Raw genomic sequence first — 25,194 nt, 5'->3', positions numbered from 1 at the left:
ATTTCTCAATCATTTTACCGTATATATGCAAAGAAACCAACAATTGGATTGAAAGAAGAGAAGAGTATGCAATCATTGATGCTTCTTGCATTTGTTATGCCTTGGTAAGGGCGTTGCTTACTTCTCGTTGGTTGCCTTAGTGGGAGCATTGTTTGTTTCTCTTTGGTTGGGTGACTATTGCAAGCTTTGGAGCAAAGGATTTTGATGAAGAAAGTGTACAAAGAGCATAATGCAAGCATGATTAAATGCTAAAGTTATAATATATATGAGCATGAGTACATACTTGAAATTGTAAGCCATCAAACACTCTACTCTCTTTGCATTGTTGGATTCTCAATCAAATTGTACAAGTTCAATTCAAATAAGTACTAGAATCTAGTATGTTGAGAGGGTACCCTTGGCATCGGTGGAGAGGCCAAGGGGGAGCATGGCTGGAACTCTCCTTGTCGTGAGTGCTTTTGGAAAAGCGGCAAGGAGAGGGATTAGATACATGGCGTTCAAGACATAGCCTCAACTCTTACCATTGGATTTCAAACTTTGGTAAGGGGGTGAGAAGGCTTGGCCGGGAGATCGACAAGCAAAAGCTCTCCATCAACTTGCTACATCAAATCAAATGGGTAATGGTTTATGAATACAAGTGATTTGAAATGCAATTGACAATCAAGTGGATTTTGCAAGGAGTTGGCATTATTAGGCACATCGGTATTGATATAGTGATTGAGATTGGCTCATAAATGCATGAAGGTCATGCCGAAATTTTACCAAGTCAAAATGCCTTAATTATGCATATTGATGCTTTGGATATTCCGAGATGCAAACATCCATTGATTTACAAGTTGGTTGCTTGCAGTTGACAGTTTGATTTACAAGTTGGTTGCTTGCAGTTGACAGTTTGACATAATCTGCAGTTTTCAGAAAAGTGTGATTCAATCCGAGGGGTTTTGGACTAAATCTAAATTGAATATTGGGGATTACTCCATATCATTAGGGCTTCCCATAGAGCCCTCAACCACTCCGTTTGGTTTCAGGATTAAGGAGTTACACCCATTTCTCTACCGCATATCTTATTTGGATACAAATTTGAACCAGGTCTTGGATCATAAATTTAGCTTCACCATTGTGTTCTCCACTTGCCAAATGCCTTAACCACCAAGTGTCAAATCATTTGGAGTATTGGAGTACAAGTGGTGGACCAAACTATCATTATTTGACTTGCAGGAAAAAGTCAAAACAAAGACATAGAGGGTTGACTAAACCAAAAGTGACATCATAGGCTTACTCCTTATCCTAATACCTTCCCATAGAGTCCTAGAATACCCAAATCCAACACTCCTATATCATCCTATTGTAAATTTGTCAAAACAGTCCTACTATGTCCTAAATACCTTAACCACCAAGTTTCAAGTCATTTGGAGTATTGGAGTGCAAGTGGTGGACCAAACTATCATTATTTGACTTGCAAGAAAAAGTCAAAACAGAGGCACATAGAGGGTTGACTGAACCAAAAGTGACATCATAGACTTACTTCTTATCCTAATACCTTCCTATAGAGCCCTAGAACACCCAAATCCAACACTCCTACATCATCCTATTGTAAATTTGTCAAAACAGTCCTACAATGGCCGGTAAGCCGAGAGGTAGACCTAGAAAGCTATCATTGGCAATAGAGGATATGCAAGGGGAGGAGTTGATGGAACAGGGTACTATGGATACAATGGAAGAGCTTGAAGAGAAAATGGTTAGGGGAAGCACTCATAAAAATGTCTTTCAATCCATGGGTCAAACTTCAAAGGGAGTTGAAGCGGATGCTAATGTGGGAAGTGCCCATAAGCACACTTGTCAAAGTTCGCAAGCCATTTCAAATGATACTCTCTTGGAATTGCTTGTGAATAAACTTGATTTTAAACCACTCATGGATAGTTGGATATCATGAACCAAACCTTGAATTCAAAGTTTGAGTCTATGACTTCCAAAATGGGAGCCATTGAGAATCAATTGGGTCAATCCATGAATCAACACCATGAAGGAGCTAATGTGGATAGAATCGGTGGGATTCATGAGGGCAAGCAACCTATGCATAAAGTTCATCATGGTGGTCACAAGGGAGGTAAACAAGCTATACACGAGACTTCTATGAAGACTCCTTCATTTGGATTTATGATGGATGCTAGGAAACTCTCGTAAAGGATTTGAGACCTTCTTCATTTCAGCCCGGTACTTCTCGAGTGAATAGCAAACAACCACAAGATTCATTCAACCTATGGATTCATGCTATGGAGATGCCAAGAGGATACCATCTTATTCAATAGCAAATCAGTCCATCATGGTAGATGAGGAGACGCTTTGGGATAAGGATGGGGCTGATCATGATTGGGAGCACATGTCTTTTGCACAAAGACAAGTGGAAGCTTATGATAGTTGGATGGAATTGATCCTACTTCCAATACTTCCAAAGATATCAAGGTCAAGGTGTCCCTCTCCAACTTCAAGGATGAAGGTTCCGCTTTGCATGAGTTGGAGGAGTGGATGACCAAGCTAGACACTTCCCCCCCCCCCCGCCGGAAAAACGATTCTTCTATTAGTTAATGAGAAAACGCCATAAGGCTACAAAGCTCACCTCGCAAGGAGGGATAAAAAACACAGTGAACACCTGAGCTCCACCCCCGTGGCTGGCCGCTCTCTGGGGGGGGCTACCTGTAGTACATGTGGGAGGAGAGAAAAGCCAAACTGGAGGCCTATAGTGCCAAGTGACATCCTCGCCCCTCGCGGTGAGGAAAGGGCCAGGCTGCCAAGTGCGGAGGAAAGCCTTGCGGCGCCCTCTCATGCGATCCGAGTCGCCCTGGAGTTTCCCCCAGTGTCCTCTCACCAGTGTCCTCTCAAAGTGTGAATGATGTCCACCCAGAGGGCCTGTATGACCTCCGCCGGTGGAGTCGCCTGGCGGTCAATGGCCTCCCTGCATCGGGCTCTCCATATGTGCCAAGCCGTCATGCTGCTGATCATCTCCCATCTGTGCCCGACCCCCTCCTGAGGGGCTACCGAAGAGAAGTCTGGCGTCGGAACCACTGCCATCGCCCTGTCAGAGACCTGGATGGTCGCACTGCCAGGGACGTCCTCATATCCAAGGGCCGGGCCGCTGTCCGTGGCCCAAGCCACCGCACCCCACGTCACCAGCATCTCACTTGGTGAGCCTGCAAAAACCATCCTGAGAGCGCGTTGCCAGACCGCGACTCCTGTGCATGGCCGCACCAAGGGCAGGACGCTGGGTGTCTGCCAAAAGCTAGCCAAGCCTCCACAGCCAGTCCTCTATGCGCTGTGAGCCAGAGAAAAAGCGTCACCTTCCGGGGCCGGAAGCTGGCCCAAAGGCGCTGCCAGAAGTCCCTAAGAAAGGCAGGGGAGAGCCCCTGTCGCCGCCAATGCTCGGCCGCCGCCGGGGTGCTCGCTATCCTGTGCCTCTGAATCCGCCGCCCCAGCCTCGCTGTGTACTGAAAAAAGGGGATGCCTGGGCTGGTAGGGGCCGACTAGGGATCTCGCCAAAACCACTCACCTGGTCCCACTGAAGGCGAATAAGAGGCCTGCTGTCCCAAGCCCATAATCTCCAAGAACAGTCCTCCCCTATCGAGGCCGGTGAGGGGTCTACATGCCACTGTCTCTGATGAAAGCCGACCACCCGCACCCTCTAAGAAATACAACCCTGGAGCCCCTCCAAATCTAGTCGTGTCCTCTGAAGCTGGCCACCCTCTCCCACCTCGAAAGTGAGTGGGGCGACTCTCTCCGCTGTGCCGCAGACCGCTAGAAGGATCTCATGCCGAGTAAAGACACCCATCCACTGTGGAGGTGGAGGGTCCTGTACTGGGGTCCGCCACTCCCGGGGGATGGCCGCCTCAATGTCCTGTCTCATCAACTCTCTGCCCCTCATCCCATTGAGTCTCCTCTCCTGAGCCTCTAGAGGCAACTGCTGAAAACATATCCAGTCGTCTAGGGACTGGGCTGGGCCGGAGCTCAACGGGCCCCACGACACGTGAGACCGCGATCCAACCATATGGCCACTGGGAAGTCGAATCAAGGGGTTCCAAATCAATGGCTGCCTCAGGCGCTCCTCATCGGTGCCCGGGGGAGTCTGGAAGAGTGACGGCCTCAGATGCGCCCAGGCCCTCAGAAGGCTAGCTGCAAAACGCTCCTCGAAGCCAAGGCCCACTCCTCTGGATCGCTGCTCTGTAAAGATCCACCTGATGCTGGGGGTCCAGGGGCCGCTAAGAGAAGGAGTGCGGCTGAGCATCCTGGAAACAAGAAACTCCTTCCACGGCTCAGCGCCTGGCAGGAGGCCACGAACTACCAACTTGCCAAGCAAAGCTCGGCTTTGGCAAATAGGATCAACAATGCCCAGGCCGCCTCTCTCCCTCGGCTGAGTGATCACAGCCCATGCCACCTTGGCCCTGGCGGGCCGCCCGTCGCCACCGGACCAAAGAAAGTTCCTGATGAGCCTCTGCACCTGGCCAATGCACGCCCGAGAGAAGGCCCAGCAAGAAGTGATGTACCACATGGTAGCAAGCAGAACTTGGTTGGCCACAACTACTCGGCCAGCCAGAGATAAACGAGCGGTACTCCAATTCAGAAGCTTCTTCCGAATGCTCAGAAGAAGGGGGGCTATCTGCTGCTCCGGAGATATGTCAATGCCCACATAGCATCCCAAATAACGCACTGTAGTGCCGGGGGGCAGCCACTGAAAACCATCAACTGGCCTCCAAGTCGGGGGGGGCATAGAACTGACCCACAACCCACACGACTTGTGCCAGTTGATCAAAGCGCCCGAAGCTCTGCAAAACCTGTCCATGGCTGAGGCGAAGCGGCGGAGGTTCTCCTCACCTCCCTGAAGATAGACAGCAGTGTCATCCGCAAACTCCGAGTCTAGGAGCTCCTCCGAGGTGTGGATGGGAAGCTGGAGGCCCCGCAAACCTGTATCCTGTGCCGTCAAAAAAGTGCTCATGGCCTCCGCCACAAAAAGAAAAAGAAAGGGCGCCAAGGGGCACCCCTGCCGCACCGAGCGCGAGAGCTGGAACCTCTCTCCACGCACGCCCTGTATCAGCACCTGGCTATGAGCCGATGTGTAGAGTGCAGAGACCCCACGGATCCACTGAGGGGGGAAGCCCATCCTCTCCATAGTGCCTTCCAAGAAGGCCCAGTCCACCCGATCATATGCCTTCTCGAAGTCGAGAAGGAGCACTGCCAGATCCTCCTGCCGAAATCTAGCCAAAGCCGTAGCCTCCCAGAAAGAGAAAATGTTATCCAGAATGCTCCTATCCTGGATGAAGCCTGTCTGCGTGGAGTGGATGATGTCCGGAAGGTGAGGCTGAAGCCACCTGCTGATCGCCTTGGCTAGGACCTTGTAGGCCATGCCTAGCAAGGTGATCGGTCTCCACTGTCTAATCTCCAGTCTGTCTCCTCCCTCTTTGGGGATCAAGTGAATCAACCCCTCTGCCATGCTGTCCGGCATGACTCCCGACTCCATAATCTCCTGGAATGCCAATCTGAAGCCCCTATGTAAGAGGCCCCAGTACCTCTGGAAGAAAGCCACTGAGAGACCGTCCTCTCCTGGGCATTTGCCCCGAGGTAATGCCTGAAGAGCCTCCTCCAGTTCCGTATCCGAGAAGGGGGAGAGAAGGGAGTGCTGCAAATGGGCCGGCACAACCGGTCTTGTGAAGCTCCAGACTGCCTCCCGAGCCTCTCTCACCCTGTCATCTGCTGGCTCAGCAGAGAGAAGATCCCTATAAAAATCTGTGGCTATCGCCCGAACCCTGGGGGGATCCACCACAACCTGGCCATCAGCCTGCCGAAGACGCCTGAGACCCTCTCGTCTGAAGCGAGGCCCTGTCGCCTCAAAGAAATCTCGAGTCACTCTGTCTCCAGCCTGTGTCCAAAAAGAAGCCCGAGCATGGAATCGAAACTCCACCCTCCTCTCCTCGATGGATCTGATCTCAGTGCGAGCTGACTCCATCTGCTCTGAGATCCAAGGGCTCGTGGGATCCCTCTCCAGGAGTCTCTGGAGGGACGCTAGACTCCTCCGTAGGCTCCTCTCCTGCTCTCTGAAGGCCTCCAGACGGTCCAAGGCAGCCTGTCTGAGCATCCGACTGATCTCCTGCAAGCCACTGGCAAAAGATCGCTGGCTGCCGATCCTCTCCTGAACTGCAGCTCCTGCCAGACCTGCTCAACTCTGATCGCAATCTCGGGCTCCTCTATGAGACAATCTGGAATCCGGACGCTCTGGCCCCGCTCTCCTCTCGTAGGGTCCTCGATCCGGAGAAGCACTGGAGAGTGGTCTGAAAACGAGGAGCCTGCAAGTATGCCCACAGTGCCACCTCTATCACAAGCCCACTCATCAATGTAAAACCTGTCGATGCGGGAAAGGTTAACTCCTGTGGCCCGTCTATCCGAGCGCGAGAAAGATAGACTCCCCTGCAACCTGCCAAACTCCGGGAGAGTCCACGGATCCTGGCCTCTCACGTGCAGCACTAGTTCCTCCCAGGCAGCGAGCTCCGGCCCATGAATGGTCTCCTGGCTGCCCCCCATCCTGTCCTCTGCATCCTCCAGCATGTTGCAATCCCCTCCTAGGCACCAGTGGTCTGCCAAGGGGAGGGACTGCCTAATGGTGCTCCAGAACTCGGCTCTCCCGGTCGCCCCATTAGGGGCGTAGAAGTTGAGGAAGCCAATGCGGTCTTCCCCAACCCGAAGGATGATCCACTGCGCTCAACCCTGGACCAAAGTGCCAGAGTCCACAACCTCGGATAGAAGCTGCTCGCTGACTGAGATGCATACTCCACCCTGGTTCCCTTGGGAGCCATATGCCGGTGACCAAAAAGTGTGACTCCTGCCTGGCAAGATCTTCCCGCAGGTGCGGGTACGCCCGGCAGAAAGGTGGTGCTCCTGGATGAAAAGGATATCTATGGGTCCTCCAACGAGAGCCCTCTGGATCTCCTAGCGAAGTCTGCCCCGACCAATGTAGCAGCGATGTCCACCGAGACCCTGGATATTCCATGAGAGGATCCTCATGGATGAGCTATGGCAAGTGAAGCAGCCGCCACTGGCTCACCCCTCTCAGCCGGCCCGGATGATCTGCCCTCCACTCTGTGAGTCTTGGGCGCCGGCTTGGAGGGAGAATAGTCACTGTCTGTCCGGGTGCGGAGTCTCTCCAAAAAGAGAGTGACCTGTCTCTGTGTCCAGCCCCACTCCGCCTTCGCCCTGTCCAGGGCATAGGCGTGAGACCAATCCTCTGCATATATGTATCTAAAGGTAGGCTGCACCCTCGGGGCGGCATGGAGGAGAATCAGTAGCACCGCCTCAACTGAGGTGTGGACCGGATCCGCCCGCCAATCTCCTATACCAAACAAGCTCATGCGGGCTGAGTGTAATCGGGTCTGCAATAGGTCCGTGAGCCCCAAGTCACTGAAGTGGTGAGAGAACTCCAGTATCTGATCACGCAAAACTTCCTCTACAGAGTTGCAATCCCATGCTGTGTCTGGGGCAACACTGAGAGGAAAGGAGAAGGCCACCATGCTGCTCACCACTGAAGGTGAACGAGAGGGATGGCACACCACGCAAACTCGCAAGGGCGCGACCAGTGTCTCGAACGGGCCAGCATCCAACTGGAGGCACCTGAAAAAACCGTAATCCACTGGTAGCCCCATCACTCGCGGGGGCCCCCCAGGGGAGGCTGGAGAGAACTCTGTGGCGGGCGAAGCTAGGATCGCCATCTCCACCGGCCCAGAGTGGCGGTGGAACAGCCGCTGGACTGAACTCTGGCCTACCCAGCTGCACTGCCCCGGGGCAGTGGGTGGTCTGGCGAAGTATCCTGGAGAGGCCGAGGGAGGGATGGGGGCTCGCGGCGAGGAGGGGGGAGAGCGAGGAGAGGATGGAGAGGCATCTGCCAGAGGATAGGTGTCAGGGGGGGCCGCCGGGGGAGGCGGGAGGGGGGGGCTGGGGGGGGGGGGGGGAGGGGGGGTGGAAGGAGTGCTCTCCGGGTGAGGGGAAGGGGAGCCGGGGGTCGCAGAGTGCGGCCCGGGATCCTCAGGAATCTGCTCCAAGGAGGGGGCGGGGCCCCCCGCGGGGGGAGGCGGGAGCGGGGTCTCCACGTGGGAGGCTCCACCAGCGGCCTCAACGGGCACTGAGTCTGAATCCTCGTCCATCGGGGTGGGACCTGCTGGCCGCCTATCCCTGACTGGAGCATAAGTGCGGGTAGGTGCCTGTACGCCAGCCGGAGTCGCCTGTCCGCCAGCCTGTGCTGCCTGCTGGCGTCTGCGACGGTCCCTGCGGGCCGGGCGTTTCCGCCGGCGAACCTCCTGCCATCCGCCAGCCTCCTGGGTCTGCGCGGCATCCTCCTCCGGGGCCTACTCGTCAGATGATGGCGCCTGTTGTGGCGAGCCAGGGATGTCCGGTCTCTGAGGTGGATGGCCACCCCTCGGGTCTCCTGCAGGGGTTCCAGAGGCGGCATAGCGTGAAGGATGAACCCCCTTGCGGGGACAGGCGCGTGCGAGATGGCCCATCTCCCGACATGTGTAACACTGGCCGGGGAGGCCCGAATACTCCACGCGCTGTATCAGATGTCCTCCAGAAAGACAAGGGAGGAGGATCGTCTTCGGGAGGGACTCCGGTGACGGAACCACAACACGAATGGCCGGGAGTCCTGCTGCCCGAGCAATCACTGAAGCCGCTGTCTGAGGCATCTCCACCACCTGCCCGAACGCCTTGCCAATGGATGACAAGAGGGGCAAGTACTCCCTACGGAGTCCAGGAAAGCAAATAGTGACGGGGAAACCTGTCGCGCGCCTGCTAGCGGGTCAGAAGTGGGGTCGAAACCATGAGTCCATCGCGCCAGGAACGCCCGGGATGAGCGGAGGGCAATGGGGCTCCGAGCCAGCACCATCTGAGCTGCCTGGGGGGACTCGAAATCCACCTGGTAGTAGCCACGTCCCAAAAAATCTACGCTGACGATCTTGGCGGGCACGCCAACAAGGCTGCCTTGCAGAAGGTCGCGAAGTTCTCTCCGCATCGGACGGCTACCCACTATCTTGCAGACCAAGGAGGAGGCCTCAAGAGCGGATACTGTGGAAACAAACAACTGAAGATCTTCAGCTGTGAACTCCAGACGGAGACCGGAATCGGCAGGGGTAGTCGGAGCGGCTTCCATGGAGTCCTCCTGAGGGAAAAGGCCAGAAACCGGGGTCACCAACGGGAGGGACACAGCCCTGCGAGGAAAAGGAGAGGCGGAGGGCTACAGGATAGCGGGGGCGGGGCGGGGGGGGGGGAGGGGGGAGCTGAGGCGGGGGGGAGCTAGCGGTGGGGGGAGGGGCGAGACGGAAGGGGAGGAGAGGGAGAAAACGGAGGGGAAGAGACGCGCAGCGGAGGAGAAGGCGGAGGGGGGAGAGGAGGCGGGGGAGAGAAGAGAGGCGGAGGAGAAGGAGGCGGAGAGGCAGGGGAAGAGATGTCGGGGGAAGGAAGCAAGCGGGGGGGGGGGATGGCGGGGGAGGCAGCGTGGAAGGAGGCGGAGGAGGAGAAGGCGGGGGAGGAAACGAGGAAGGAGGCGGGGGAGCGATGGCGGGGGAGGTTGCGAGGCAAAAGACGGGGGAGAGATGGCGAGGAAGGGCGCAATGAAGGAGGCGGGGGAGAGGACGGAGGAGAAAGCGGGGGGGAGAGGGGGGCGCGACGGCGAGAAGCAGCGGGGGGGGGGGGGGGGGGGGGAGGCGGAGCTCGCAGGCGAAGTCGTCAGTTTCAATGACCAAGCTAGACACTTGTTTCTAACTCTATCCTAAGAGTGAGCAAGATAAAGTGCAATTTGTCTTTTTACACCTAGAAGATTATACTCACCAATGGTGGAGACATAGTTAAGCATGGGAATATACCACACTCATGGGATGATTTGAAAAGAGAAATAAACTTGACCTTTATTTCTCCTTCGGTGCTTGATAGATACCATAAGCAATGGTATGAACTTTCTCAAAGGGCATGGTAGTAAGGGAGTACATTAAAAGCTTTATGAAGTTATATTAGTAAGGGAGTACATTAAAAGCTTTATGAAGTTATATATGTATGTGGAAGGGTTTAATGAGCAAATGAAGATGAAGAAGTTTATTCATGGGTTGGATTCCTTCATCAAAGCGGATGTGTCGGCTCAAAGACCACCTACCCTTAAAGAGGCTATGAGGTTCGCGGAGCTTATGAGCCCAAATACAAAAAATCACAGTCTACTTTACTCATGAATGACTCATCTAAGCCACCCATTATTTCTTCTAATAAGGGTACAAATCCTCTTCCTATACCCTTCTCTTTCATTCCTAGATTTCCTACCATTTATGGCGGTGGATAGCCTAAGAGTGAAGCTCATTTTAATACGAAAAAAAAGGAATTCTTCCAACAAGAAGTCTCCTCAAACCTTCAACAAGACTCAAAGGATGGATGACCCAAATATTGATGAGTTAAGAAGCAAACGCTTATGCTTCAAGTGCAAAGAGACATGGTCACCCGGGCATGTATGCAAAGCTAAGAAGGTTGTAATCACCATAATTCTCATGGATGAAGGAGAGGATGTCAAGAATTCTTATGAAATTGAAGAGTTTAAGGATTGCCACAAAGGAACACAAGCTGAAGAGTCACGTGAGGATCACTCTTCCTTAAAAGAGGGTGATGCATTTCTATTTGACCCCAGTGGTTGGAGTAATGGTTACATTGTGGATGACACAACATTTCAAAAGGATACATTTCCATTTGACCCCGGTGGTGGGATTCATCTATGAGAGAGATGTTCATACTTTAGTGGAATAACTTATGAATAAGGATGCATGGCAATCACTTTCTTATGTGCAACAACAAGGTCTACTACGGGAGGATGTGGTTTGAACATTTGATATGCATTATATGGGCTTTTATGACTCCTACAATGGAAGAAGTGCATTCTGAAATTTTCTGGACAGATTTGGCAGAGGTACTTTTGGGAGTCTTTTGGTGATCTCAATGAGCTCTAATGGTTACTATAATGGTAGTTTATGATATGTTGATGCTTTGGCATCAAGCACATGTCATTTGGGGCTCATTTTGAAGTGGTTTCATGAGAGATTTGCAAGTGGTTTCGACATCGACATGGGCTGCCATAACAGTCTAGTATGCTTCAAGAGCACTTCTTTCATGATTGGAGGGTCTAGTTCTACATTGCTCATGCTATGGATTCATGGGTTCATACTACTTCGACATGGCTACTTTTGGAGACCCTACCATTGTCTTGTACACATGATGAAACCTTCCTTTTCTATTGATGTATATGGGAGATATGGAAATTGTACACATGATAGATTTCTACTTTTGTAGACCCTACCATTGTCTTGTACACATGATGAAACCTTCCTTTTCTATTGATGTATATGGGAGATATGGAAATTGTACACATGATAGATTTTGAGGACAAAATCTTTGGAGAAGGAATGGTTTGTAATGAAGTAGCAACTTTAATAGTTAGCTTAGGTCTATGGTCATATAGCTTAGGTTTATGGACATAGGGCTCAAGTATAAAAGGGGCTCATGGACCCTCATTTGTAACTTTTGAAACCTTTTTGATCATATGATTTTTGAACATACATTGAAGCCTTGAGCTACCAAACTTGGCTTATGGAAGGCTATTTCCACTGTTTGGTGAAAGGCTAAATCACTTAGACATTATGTGTATTTCTTGCTAATTGCATGCTAATTCACATAATGATTTGTCCCAAATCTTAGCTTGTGTTTGCTTCATTTCACTCTTGAAGCCTCTCAATACTTCTCCACACTTTCTCTTGGTCCCCAAACGGCCAACTGCTGCTAGGTGCACTAAGGTGTCAAAGAGCCAACCCTTAGTGTAAGGTTCCTGAAACTGTCTCGTAAAGAACTCTCTCTAAACGGGCTAGGGAGACATGCCCTTGTGCTAATTTGCCAGTGGTGGCAGTAGTAGGCTTATTGAACACAAGGTTTGTAAATGTGACTCCAAGGTATACATATCGTGGCACAATCTCCACTCGCGTCTTCCGAATAGGGAGGATAGCCGTGAGGTGGTTGGGTGGTTGGTGTTAGAAAGAGAGAGAGAGAGAGAGAGAGAGATGTTATCAATGTCCTCCACTCAGTACTTCTCCACACATTCTCTTGATCCCCAAACGGCTAGCTGTTGGGTACACTAAGGTGTCAAAGAGCAACCCTTAGTGCAAGGTTCCTGAAACTATCTTGTGAAGCACTTTCTCTCTAGACGGTCCAAGGAGGCATGCCCTTGTGCTAATTTGTCAGTGGTAGCAGTAGTCTTATTGAACACAAGGTCTGTAAATGTGACTCCAAGGTATACATATCTTGTCACAATCTCCACTCGCGCCTTCCAAATAGGAAGGATAGCCGTGAAGTGGTTGGGTGGTTGGTGTGTGTCTGTGTGAGAGAGAGAGATGTTATCAGCCTCCTCCACTGGCACAATCTCTCACCTTCACCCAGACTTTTTTTCAAACAACTGATGTGAATCACAAGGTGCATCTTGATTCTAGGAGGTAGTCCTAACTATTAAGCCACATCACTAATCTTCTTTGTGATCTTGTAAGGACCACAACATCGAGAAGATAACTTATAATGCTAGCCATTCCTCATCGTCTTAGAGTCCTTTGGGACTTTAGAATACACATCCACATGCCCTCATGTAAAACTCTCAGGGTCTGTCGTTGGTTAGCGTAATATTGAGCGTTATCATGAGCACTTTTTATGCTTTCCCTTGCAACTTTCATCATATCATGCACATCTCGCAAGAAATCCATTGCTATTTGCAATTTGACTCCCCATAGTCCTACGGCAATGGGTGACTTTGGCTAATAATTGTACATACGCATAAATGGGCTAAAGCTAGGTGCCCCATGCTTACTACTGTTATAAGCAAACTCAATCTATGGAAGATATATCCCTTTCCCACTCAAACTGTCTTTTGGAGACATACGCCCTCAGCATATCCTCCATAGTCTGGTTTTTTCTCTGTTTCTGACCATCTGACTTAGGATGATCCGAAGATGACATGCTCAAGTGTGTTTCCGATTTGGAAAACATTGATTGCTCGACTTGTGCAATGAATTTGGACAGTCATTGACAATCTCCTCCGGCAATCCATAGAGTGTATACAGTTGCTCCACGAGAGGTGAGCCAACTCATGACTCTTCACTAATGACTTGGTAGGGATAATTCTAGCCATCTCCATCAGTTGGTCAACAATGACCCAAATTGAATCATGCCCCCCACTAGTCTGAGGTAATCCAACCACAAAACCCATCGAGACACTTGGCTACTTGTTCTCAGGAATTTGCAAAGGATGCAACTCTAAGCCTTTCAACTTTATTAAGTTGATACTAGGTACACTTGCATACATAATTCTCAACAAAGGCTTTCATGCGTGGCCAATAGAAATGCCGGCCAACCAATTCTAACTTTCTATGTATGCCCGGGTACCCCGCATTAGGTGTGTCATGGCACTCATGCAATATCAAAGCTTGGACATTCAGATCACTGTGCACACAAACTTTGCCATCCTTGAACAACAATCCACCTCTAATGGAATACAATTATCTCTCTCTCAGCAATGCTCATCGAAGTCTCCAAAACACTCAGATCTCATGGTCTACAACCGACATGGACCTATTGCCAGACTCGACCAAAATGGGAATCATGCTGGTAATGCCCTTTGAGAGAGAGATAGAAGTCAATTGTTATCTCAGTAAATTGACCTCGGGGATCCTACTAAGGACATCACCAACCCGATTACTTGCTTCGTTACGGTAACAAATCTCAAAGTCGAACTCCTACATGAGGTCAATCCATCTCTGGCCTTTGGGTCAGGTTAATCACAAATATACTTCAATGAGTGATGATCCGTCCAAACAACAGATCGAGACCCATACAAATGTCTCCAGATTTTCATTGCATGTATAACTGCGAGAAGCGCCTTTTCCTAGGTAGGATACCTCATCTATGCATCTGAAAGCTTCTTGCTCTCAAAGGGTATGGGTCTCCTATCTTGAAACATGGCAATACCTATTGCATAATCATTGTTATCCGTTCCACCACAAAAGGTTTACTAGGATCCACGATCTGCAACGTAGGCGTTGAGGTGACTAGCTCCTTGAGTGCTCTAAAACATTGATCTAGCTTGTCACCCCAAACCACCAAAGGACTTATCTTGCCCTTCTTGCTTCCCACCCCCTTTAAAAGGTGAGTCAAAGGGGTAGCAATCTTGGGATAAGCCTCGATGAAGTTCTTGAAAAAGTGAGTGAAACTAAGAAACGATTTCACCTACCCAATGATCCGTCGAATTTCCATTGCAAGACCTTGTGAACCTTATCTAGATCAATCCTCACACCATCAAAAACAGAGATGATGTGACCTAAATATAAGAGTTCCTGCTTGAAGAAGTCACACTTTTGACTCCTTCGCATACAACTTCTCTTGTTTGAGTATCTCCAAGATGACCTTGAGATGTTGCATGTGCTATTCCAATGACCTAATGTAAACCAATATGTCATCCAAGAAGACAACAATCCACTTTCTCAAATATGGACGAAATATATAGTTCATCGTCTGTTGAAAAGCAGCAAGAGCATTGGTCAACCCAAATGTGCAGCTCCATAGATCTTGGCCATCAAGTGCAGCTATGATAGTACCGTATTTTTAGGTCTCCTCCTTCATGAATAGGGATAATGATGTTTGTAGTGGATGATCTAGGAAATCCATGTCAAAACAGCTCCGCCAAGATAGGACATTTAAATGAGAATCAAAATGAGGTAGTAGGGCCTGGGATACTCGAGAGATCAGATAGGGGTTGGTTTGGGTATGTTGAGGAGGACCTTAGCATGGGCTTTCAAAATAACAGGATCTGTTAGGGGGCATGCTGATTTTAGCAATGTCTCCTCTTTCTTCTGCCGCCCTTTTGACGTGGCTTCCACCATCTTTCTGGCTGTCTAATGGTTGCATCTCTGCAATGTGTCCTCTTTCTGGTGGGGCCCTTTTGTCCTGGCTTCCACCATCTTTCTGGCCGTCTTATATGTTCGCATCCATATATGTAGCTTTCTTTCTCTTGCAAAACAATTTTTCCTGTGTGCGTGCTGCAGTGAGAAAAGAGGTTCGAGGTTTGTGAAAGGCGCAGCTACTCACAGGCATAGAGAGGTGAGGCGACCAAAGCCGATTTACAATTGACCAACAAGCTTTGTATCATTTCACATGCTTTTTAAATCTTTTAGATCCTGTACATTATTTGATAGTTTGCAGAATGTCCATCTTAAATAATGGTAAATTGGCTCGATGAATATTTTATTAATCTGCAGGTGTAAAAAGAACCATGTTTTTGAGCCTGGTCTTATTTATATACACGGAAGTAAAATGGAACCTGTCTTTAGTCAATAAAATTTTCCGACGACTCATGGTTTTTTTTTTTTAATTATAGCAAAATGTTAGTATGAGCTTTTAGAAAAATGTGTATTCGTGCACATGTGAGCTTTCATGTGTGTATTATCACATAAATATTTTTAACGATTAATTAATTAATGGCACTGTATTGTAAGTGAGAAAAGGCCTCCACTGAAGTCCATATTCAAGCTTGGCAACCAAGCCATTGGGGGATCCAAGACTAACTACAGATTACACAGTGCTACAGTAGTCTATCTCGTAGTGATTCTTAGAACCCTGCAGTCCCATCCCCTTCACACATGGTCATTTGCAAATGCTACATTACTAATTTCCTACGGTCAGAGCATCTAACTAGGACTAGAATTTCTCAATCGTGTGTGTGAAGCACAAAATGGTGATTTGGGGAATCCTACAGTTTGTATATTGCATCTAGATTTGCCTATCTTATCTCCAAGATGATGTGTAAACACCCTAATAAAATAAATGATAGAAGAGTAGCAAGGTTGCATTCTACACATGTTGCTCTTTGTTTTGAAGATATACACAACAAGAGATTATGATAACCAATTTTTTTTAAAAAAAGATGTGCTAAATAAATAAATGGCCATTTTTTATAACTAAGTTTGAACACCAAAAATTCTCAACGTTTTGTAAACGAGAATAGAAGACGTCTTGCACACCTTGTTTTTGCTTTCTTAGTGGTAGTGGTAGTGGTAGTGGTAGTGGTAGGAGGTGGTAGTAGGTAGTAGTAGTTAGTAGTTAGTAGTTAAATTGTTTCCCAACTCTACTGGCCACTTTGAAACCTTTTCGGATGAAACCATCTTTTTTTTCAATCATAAAATAGAAAAAGAAAAGTCAAGGCTAGTACACACCAAGTCCTCACCAGTCCACCCGAAGATGCATGCATATCATGCGTCACCAAGAAAGGATTAGCAAGTGTCTACAGATCTCATGATTACTTAGTGTGCCTCTAGCGATGTGGATTTTTCTACGTCTACAAATTTCCCGATCTCTTATTAATTAGAAAGTCTATATAACATCAGCGACACGTGGTTGTTTCTTTTTCACGTATTCAAGATGTCTTTTGTGGTGAAACGTTTGTTAGGGTGTCATGGGAAAAAAGCTAACAACGAGCTTAGAAGTTTGTAAAGCATCGTAGGTTTTTTTTTTTGAATACCCTTAAAGCTTTGTAGCTTGCGTGGCTTTGACTCTTCGTCAGCAGTTGCAACTTTATCAGTTAGGTCTCCATGACCTTAATCACAAGATGGTCAAAATGCTTTTCTAGCATTCTTGACATAAAACAGTCATTTACAAACAGCATTTACAAACAGTCACAAAATACAGTTTCTATATTAACTCTCGTTTTTCCACATTATCCCTCATCAATCCACATTGCTTATTCCACATTCCAGTTATATGTGTACTCATCCCATCACATCATTTTTCATCTCATCACTTCAGATTCCTTCACATCACATATCATATATTCACATCCATACATCTACATCTACATCCATGCATCTATTTTCACATCCACATCTACATGCACATTCATGCATCCTCATCCATACATCCACATCTACATGCTCATTCACATCCATACATCCACATCTACATGCTCATTCACATCCATAAATCCACATCTATATGCTTACATTCACATCTACATCCATACATCCATGGTTTTGAAAGGTGGATATATTGTTTGAACAAACAGCTAAACAATGTGTTAGTAGCTTTAGGCTATCATCAACTAAGCAAACCTTATAACCAGATTCCTCTACACAGTCAATCCATCATCTTTTAAAGAAACCATTGTAGCAACCCTTGAACTCTTGACTTACACATGAAAACATCAAGAAATACCACAAAAATCCTTCAAAGGCTGGGTAAACATCATTAGACAACGCCTTGCTTTCCTACTTTGTGTACATCTCTCATTCCTTCTTGTAACTATAGAGCATTTGAACTATCAATGCAATAATATCAAGAAATACCACAAAAATCCTTCAAAGGTTGGGTAAACATCATTACACAACGTCTTAGCAAGCTTGCTTTCCTACTTTGTGTACATCTCTCATTCCTTCTTGTAACTATAGAGCATTTGAACTATCAAGCTTGCTTTCCTACTTTGTGTACATCTCTCATTCATTCTTGTAACTATAGAGCATTTGAACTATCAATGCAATAATATTTCTCTGTACTTTCCATCAAATACGTATAGTTTATCAACACACCCTCAAAAAGAGTCAATGATAATAGTTATCCACACAACTAGCCACATGTGGGCTCATGTGTTTGCCAACACAACCAATTGTTGCTTATGATGCTTCTTTGTGTTTCTCAAGAAAAGGAAAGTTTTATTGCCTTCATGTGTGTCTAGGCCAATAATCCAATCGAAAAATATGATGGCTTTATCACCTTACTCACACTGCAAAGCACATAGAAGGATAGCATCTATTGTTGTCTGCTGTTGTTTGCAAGAGATAAATATTCCCATGAGGGAGTCTTTTCTCCTCTCGAAGAGTTTGTCAATAAGAGAAAAGGCTTCCCATAAGATGTCCTTTTCTCCTCTCAAAGAGTTCATCAATTGGAGGTGAAATTATTGTTGCTTTTCTAGATCCTTCACTATCCATTATCAATCCGTGGCAATGTCAAAAGATAAATATTACCAAGAAAAGAGGACAATAGAAATAAACAGTAGCAAACTAGAGCATCTTTTAAAGGTGGCCAAGATCTACCAAACCAAATTCAACAACTGTACAAATGACTCAAGTTGTGTACTTTTTGAGTAGCATATGGCTTGAAAAGGTTTGATGTGAATTCATATTTGTGTAGTAATGGTAAAATTCTTGTTACCATTGGCTCGCTTTTTGAGTGGCATAGAGCTTGGAAAGGTCATGTAAAAATTCTTAATGTAAATGGTAAAAGCCTTCCATGCAAACTTGGAGGTCACGTATATCTGCTTAGTATCCATGCAAACATGGTGGAAAGGTCACAAAGAAGGACTATGATGTGAATGCAAACGAAAGAAGGAAAAATATTTATTCATGCCTTATGGTCTTTGTCCCATATATCCTAACCTCATGTTTATTAACACGGGTATTGATTCCACCATGTTATGAACCATCCCCATCCATAAGATTTCGTGCTTGAAACCATAGAATAACTCTTTTACACATCATGTGAGTGAGGCTATCTACATAAAGCCAATTAACCTTTGTATATAAAGTAATCCATGTCCAACTTGAATGTATGAGAGAAAACACCTCCATATGGTTGTAAATTGCATGTAATGCTCTCAAAACATTCCCCAACAAGCTCTCCATGATAGTATATAGCCCATGTAAAGCTTTCAATCCATACTCATCCAATACCATCATGAAGAGGGATGTTCAAATAGTGAATCCTAGAAAATTCTAGCAAGTATACTCAATGCTTTCAAGCATCATTGTTTTCTCCAAATGCATCCAACAACCCTTGATATCCGTCCAATGTTGAGGCAGGTTACCATGAAGCTTCTTCATTGGGTAATCCACACCATTTGACACAGTATTCCATCGTACTTTGGCTGTAAAGTACCCTCTCTCATATCCAATATCTTCTCGGCTATATATTCGATCAATTCCTCCTCATTCATTGGAGGTAGTTCATCATGAACTTGCACTTGAGGCCCAATGTAAGCGTTATGTGAGACACCTAGAATACATCATGAATACTAGGGGTCGTTGGAAGAAATAATTGATGTACCACTTCCTCCACTTTCCTCGAGACCTTGTATAGCGAGGAGCTAATTTGGTGCTGGTGTTTCCTATGAGAGATCCATATCTTGACTTAGGAATCCTTAAGAAAACCTAATATCCTCAAAACTCCAAAGGTCTTCTATGGGCATCGATATAATGCTTCTTTCTCACTTGAACTTGCTTCATGTTTGTCTTGCATTGTTAGAGGAGCATGCATTCTCTCCCCTTTCCCTTTTGCATTTGGATTCACTCCTTATTGGTCGATAACCATCATAAGTGCATTGACCGTCTAACCATACAATGCCTCAAAAGGTGACATGTTCATAGGAGAGAACACTCAAGCTTTGCAAGATAGAGAGAAGGAGAGCAAAATGGAAGAGTCGTATTAGTTTTCACCTCAAGACACTCTTGGTAGAGTAACTCTCTCTTGTAAAGAGCTAGGGTCCTTAACCTTGCCTCCTTTGTTGTCACAACAAAGCAACTTTGCAAATGGGTGGGAAACAAAGAGAGAGGGAGAGCTATAGAATGCTCAACCTTTACTTCGATGCCACGGTGAGTGAAAGCATGAGAGAGTAGACAATAGGAGAGAGAGAGAAGAGAGCATACATCAACATCATCACTCACCCACACAATCCCTAAGCATGCATGCAATAAAGAAGAAGAGAAGCATACAAACAACTCAATCACAAGAGCAAGACGACTCAAACTTAATTGTGAGAATGGGATTATGGCTTTTCTCATTAGTTAAAATATCTTATACACAGTACTCATTTATATAATGTCCAGTCACCCAACTAATGTTCGAGGACTCAATAAGCTAGTCTAGCCTAATTTCCTAGCTTACGATGTACATCATTGACATTATGCAAGTCGTAAGCTCGGTGTTTGACTATCTTCTAGCATAGAAACCCAGAGACTCAACCTGACTATGGAATTTCACCAACTCAAGTCAGAGAAGATCCAAGAACCCAAGTAGAGGATGAGTACACCAAATCAATGGTCAAAATTCCATTGAATATACTACTCCCTAGGATGAGTGGGACATGTGTGTACTCCATGCTAATGAGTGCAATCCCTAGGATCCTTTCTTACATTGGTGTATTAGATCCCTTGGCTTAGATCTTGTTGCTTTTATTACGAAGTGATTAGTATTTAATCCATTTTTGGATTGATGCTTTTATACAGTTTCTAAATTTTTATTACTTATTTTTTTAATGGATTAGCAATGAGATTAGTGATAAACATTTTTGGATATACGTTAATCACAAATTCTAGAAACCCTAATTTTCACACAGATTTGAGAGAATTTTGATTTTTTTTTATTTTCAAGTTCAATTTTATAGTCATTTTCAATATGAATTTTCTTGAAATTTGTTGCTAAATTATCTTTTGATTAGAGCCTTCCTTTAATCAAACTACACATAAATCCTAGTTTTCTTTATCATTTGCTTTGATCTAAGAAATCTTAGCAGTTTGGAAAAACATGTTGATTGTTGTGTAAAATCTTGATACAATTTTTAAGAAAGTATGCAATTCTGTGTAAAATTAGTGGTACAGAGTGTTATAGTTTGCAGATTCAAGAAAAGATTGCAGACAAAGTTGTGCAGATTTGATCAAAGTATGTGTGCAGACTATTAATTGCAGAAATCTAAAACTATTTACAGCAGTTTGATTTATTCTTGATCAAGGTTGATTAAGAGAAAGTGTTTCTTGCTAATCTTGATGGAAAAAATCATAATCTTGAAAAATTTTGATGTACAGCAAGAAAAGTTCATTGAGAACATTTTTGCAAGCTACATTGTGGAGACAGCATTGTTTGATGCATTTTCAAGAGTGTATGGAATTAGATAACACATAGGTGATATCTTGGTGCAAAAGAATGCAAACTTAATAGTTTATGTGCAGACAGTGTGAATGCATTGCAAATTTGTGCAAGTATGTGTGTATAATTCTTTTCATTGATTTCTTGATGTATGTGTTCGATTGGTGTAAGAAGAGAAATCATTAAGGGACTTCACAAGAAAGAAGTTACGTATATAAGCAACAAATTAGACATGCATTGAAAGAAATCTTGCAAAATTTTACGTATATAAGTTACTCCATAGATTGTAAAATTTTAGTGTTGGTTTGTGTGCAAAAGACAATCCAAGGGACTGTTGGTACCATAAGGCAACATCAAAACTCATACTATTCATACTTAATCTGCATGACAGTTTACCTTAATCTGTATTTTCTATGCTTCATTCACATCATTATGACACCTTAGTATATGTCCACAATTCACCAAAATCCTATGTACATTGCTTATGTTGCTTAATCTACATCACTATCACTACATTGCTTATGTTGCTTAATCTACATCAGTATCATTACAATCACAATTCAGTTTCAACCAAGCATTTTGCTTTCTCTCTCATCTAAGTCTAACATACATTAAGCATAGGCCATGCAAGATAAGATGGGGAAATCTTAGATCTAGTTAAGTCTTGAAACCACCTCAGGTTTGGCTTCGCATCAAGCGTGGCTCACAACAGGTTTACACAGCCCAAGAAGTTTACAAAGTTCATTGATACATGGCTAAAGGGAATGCCACAAGCTTAGTAAAGAGAAAAGAAGAAACACAGCTTGCAACAACTGAAAGAAAACGGACCATGCCTTCTCTACACCATCACATTTTGTATAGACCAGCACACTTCTATGAGCTTCAGGTTGCATCATGAATAGCTACTAAAATACAAAATTCATATAGCATGTGGCACCTATATTTTTCAAGTCCACAGCTTTTCGCCCATATGAAGGCAAGTGTTCCTAGTCCCAGAACCTACTCTTTGAAAGATGTATCTTCAAAATCAAAATCAAAAATCTCACAAACTCTCCTTATAATAAGTAGCAAGGCAAAGTAAGAGCTGAAATGTCTTTTCTTGGCCTGTAGTCCATGGTCAGCAACTTGATCTGCCTCCATATTAACATAGAAGTATGCTCTACCATTACAATAGTGAAATATTTGTATAAGTATATATATAAGGAACATGATAGAGCTACTATAGAGCTGCAAGATACAGATGGGGTTATTGATGAGGTTAGTCAATATCTAGATGTACAATACGTGTCTGCATTAGAGGCAAGTTGGCGCTTATACCAGTATGATCTGCATGATGTTGATTCAATGCTTGTGTTCTTCCCATTTATTTTAGTTAAATGCCTTTTACACAAAGGTGGCTCCTTGAGATTAGAATTAACAGAGGTGTTAATGTAAATGAATGGTGGCTCCTTGAGATTTGAATTAATAGAGGTGTTAATGCCAATGAATGGTGGCTCCTTGAGATTGGAATTAATAGAGGTGTTAATGCTTTATCAATGTCAATGAATGGTGGCCTTGGTGATATCAAACTTGAGTTTTAGAGGTTCTTGTGTACTTTGGTTTTTGGATAAATATTCTTATTGACTCTCAAAATGATTTTATTGTGTCCCATATTCTTGTTCTATCCCATTTTTTGGGATAGGTTCGTAGCTACTACGTACGTAGAATGCACATATTGTGTCAAACAACTAGGATAAGTAGATTTAGAAAGCTACATTATAGTTAATCTTTAGTTCAATTTATAAAAATATATTTTTGGCCCTCGAAAAGAGGGGGGAGTCACTCTATAAAAACCCATATAACATGTAAAAGCATGCATGCATTTAAAATACTCCCATTTTAAAAAAATTACTACTCCATGAATTCATATGAATTATTTGCATGAAAGAACTATGTACTCAATCCCCTCTTCCATGTATATGGCATGTAAGTCCCTTGATTGGACAATTGTTTGAACATATTGTGTTACATATATATAACATGACAATCACACACAATTGGCCTAATGACCCCAATTCACATAATTCTATAGATTGAGATGGGATTTCCTTGGGATTGTGCCACCCTTAATGTAGAGTTATGCACAATTTATACTAGCTACCTTAAAGTGAAAATAGAATGGGTCAATGTTGCTAACTTAAGTACCTCTTAGTCAACCAGTAAAATATATTGGTGATAATGGTTAGTTCTACCATGCATTGAATGTGGTTGGTTACCTCTCTCCAAAATGCTATTGTTAAAGATAGCTTGAAGTTTCTCCTGTGGTGGGCACAAGAGGTTAAGCCTAATAAGAGATATAGAATAGGTTAGTGCTATTAAGTAAAGTACCTCTTCGTCAAAATCAATCAGAGATATAAGTGGAAATGGTTAATGAAGTGGTTGGTTGTCTGTCTCCAAGAAGCTCTTATTAAAGTAGAAGATAGCTTGAAGTTGCTCCTAGGTATGGAAGGTTTTTATGTCCCTTGAATTTTTTTTAAGAAATGATTTTTGTGGACCCCCAATTGTATCTTTTTGCTTTCATCTTGCAAGCAACTGATTCTTCCATCTAAATTCCATTTTAGCACAAACAGAGATTTTCACTTTCTAGATGAGTTTCTAAAGCAACAGTGAATTTCAATTTATTTATTTTTTTGGGGAGGGGGGGTGCATAGAGAGAGAGAGATTCCTCTCTTTCATGCCATTTGCTCTTGCCTCCTTAAGGACAGTCACCTACTTTCTTGTCTAAGTCCTACTCTTGTTGTCGTGTTCTCCTACTATGAAGATCTTAAATGGCTCAAAGAATTAGTCCCTCGAATGCTTCATCATGAAAACCCTAATGGGCAGTATTGATATGATGTTCTACATCATGATTTCCAGGAGAGTCGGGCTACATGGGACAAGCCTAAACCCACATTAAAATACAAAAAATATGTACATGAAATCTTACCCAAGGTTAAGAAGTTTTCTAAGAGTGCAGCCATCTTGTTTTTCCCTAGAAAAATGCCTTCAGCTATTGACATTGTCCAGTGGTTGAAAAATATGCTTAGAGAATGTTATGTAGATGGGGTGTATTATGCTGCATAGGGATTTTTTGAAGTGGTGCTTATAGATGCTAGATATAAATAACAACTCTTGGAAAAATCATTGTTGTTTTATGGGGCAGGAAAATGGTCCATGTAATCCCATGTACTCCCATGGACTCCAACCAAGGATTATCAAGCATCATTGCCATGTCTGGGTTGAGGTAGTAAATTTTCCAGTAAACTTTAGCGAGCCACTACTTGGCCTGGCTCTTAAGAATAAGGTACTATTATTTATGCCCCATGTGTGTGTGTGTGTGTGTGTGTGTGTGTGTGTGTGTGTGTGTGTGTGTGTGTGATGGGAAATCGCAATCATTTTTATATACTTTGGGACACTGACAAACCCACCCCTCCATGTGCTGATGTGGAAATTAACAATGTACAAATGGGGAAAAATGTTTTTGCTGGGGCTTGTTTTACTTGTCACACATTGACATTTCGTCCTCCAAATGATTCAGCCCCTCCTGCTCCAATCATGAATGATTCGATACCTCAAACCAAACCCCCTTCGCTAATCCACCTCACGTGGTTAATATGGGTGTCCATACTAGAAATAAAGCTAGACCATATGTACGAGTGCATTTTGAGCCACCTCAAAAACCTATTGTAGCAAAAGAGAAAAGCATGCAGATGCAAAGGGCTGGAAAACTCCACATCCAAGAAAAATGATCAATGTGAAACCTCAACGATTGTAGTCTTGCACTACATCCCAAAGTAAGCCATCCACTTCTACCCATGTTGATGTTGTAATGTTGTGTGTTGATGTACTTAAGGGTGGAATGCAAAAATTACAAAGCATGCAGGCTGATATTGACATGGCCTTCACCTGATGAATATGCATAAACCAATAAAATGCCTGATATATAATGTACAGGGGATAAATAACCCAAGAACTTGGAGACTACTTTGAAACTATGTATATAGGATAAAGCCCAATATATTGCGTTTACAAGAACATAATCAGCATGCTCATTCTGGGACAAACTAGTTATTTCCATGACTATGATATATATTATCCAAGCTTAACTACTTTTTCTGGTGTTTGTGTACTTATACACAACATGCTTTACACACAATAGTGTGGCTTTTAGTGATCCAGATG

The 25,194-nt window shown here is 44.9% G+C and overlaps 1 protein-coding gene across 5 annotated transcripts in view; it reads left to right on the top strand.

The window, feature by feature from the left end:
* The window catches only part of LOC147635184 (uncharacterized), a 149,061-nt gene extending 133,692 nt beyond the window's left edge, over window positions 1–15,369 (top strand). For all 5 annotated transcript variants that reach the window (XM_086802392.1, XM_086802390.1, XM_086802391.1 and 2 more), the window contains one exon: window positions 15,135–15,369. In XM_086802392.1, coding sequence (XP_086658518.1) covers window positions 15,135–15,219 — 85 coding nt within the window. In that variant the 3' untranslated portion in view covers window positions 15,220–15,369. The remainder of the gene's footprint in view (window positions 1–15,134) is intronic.
* The last annotated feature ends 9,825 nt before the right edge of the window (window positions 15,370–25,194 follow it).

The sequence above is a fragment of the Cibotium barometz genome, chromosome 9 (assembly GCF_041138505.1).
Source record: "Cibotium barometz isolate CiBa-2024 chromosome 9, ASM4113850v1, whole genome shotgun sequence".
Lineage (NCBI taxonomy): Eukaryota > Viridiplantae > Streptophyta > Polypodiopsida > Cyatheales > Cibotiaceae > Cibotium > Cibotium barometz.
The sequence above is the reverse complement of the archived record's forward strand: the minus strand, read 5'-3'. Positions and strand labels throughout refer to the sequence as shown.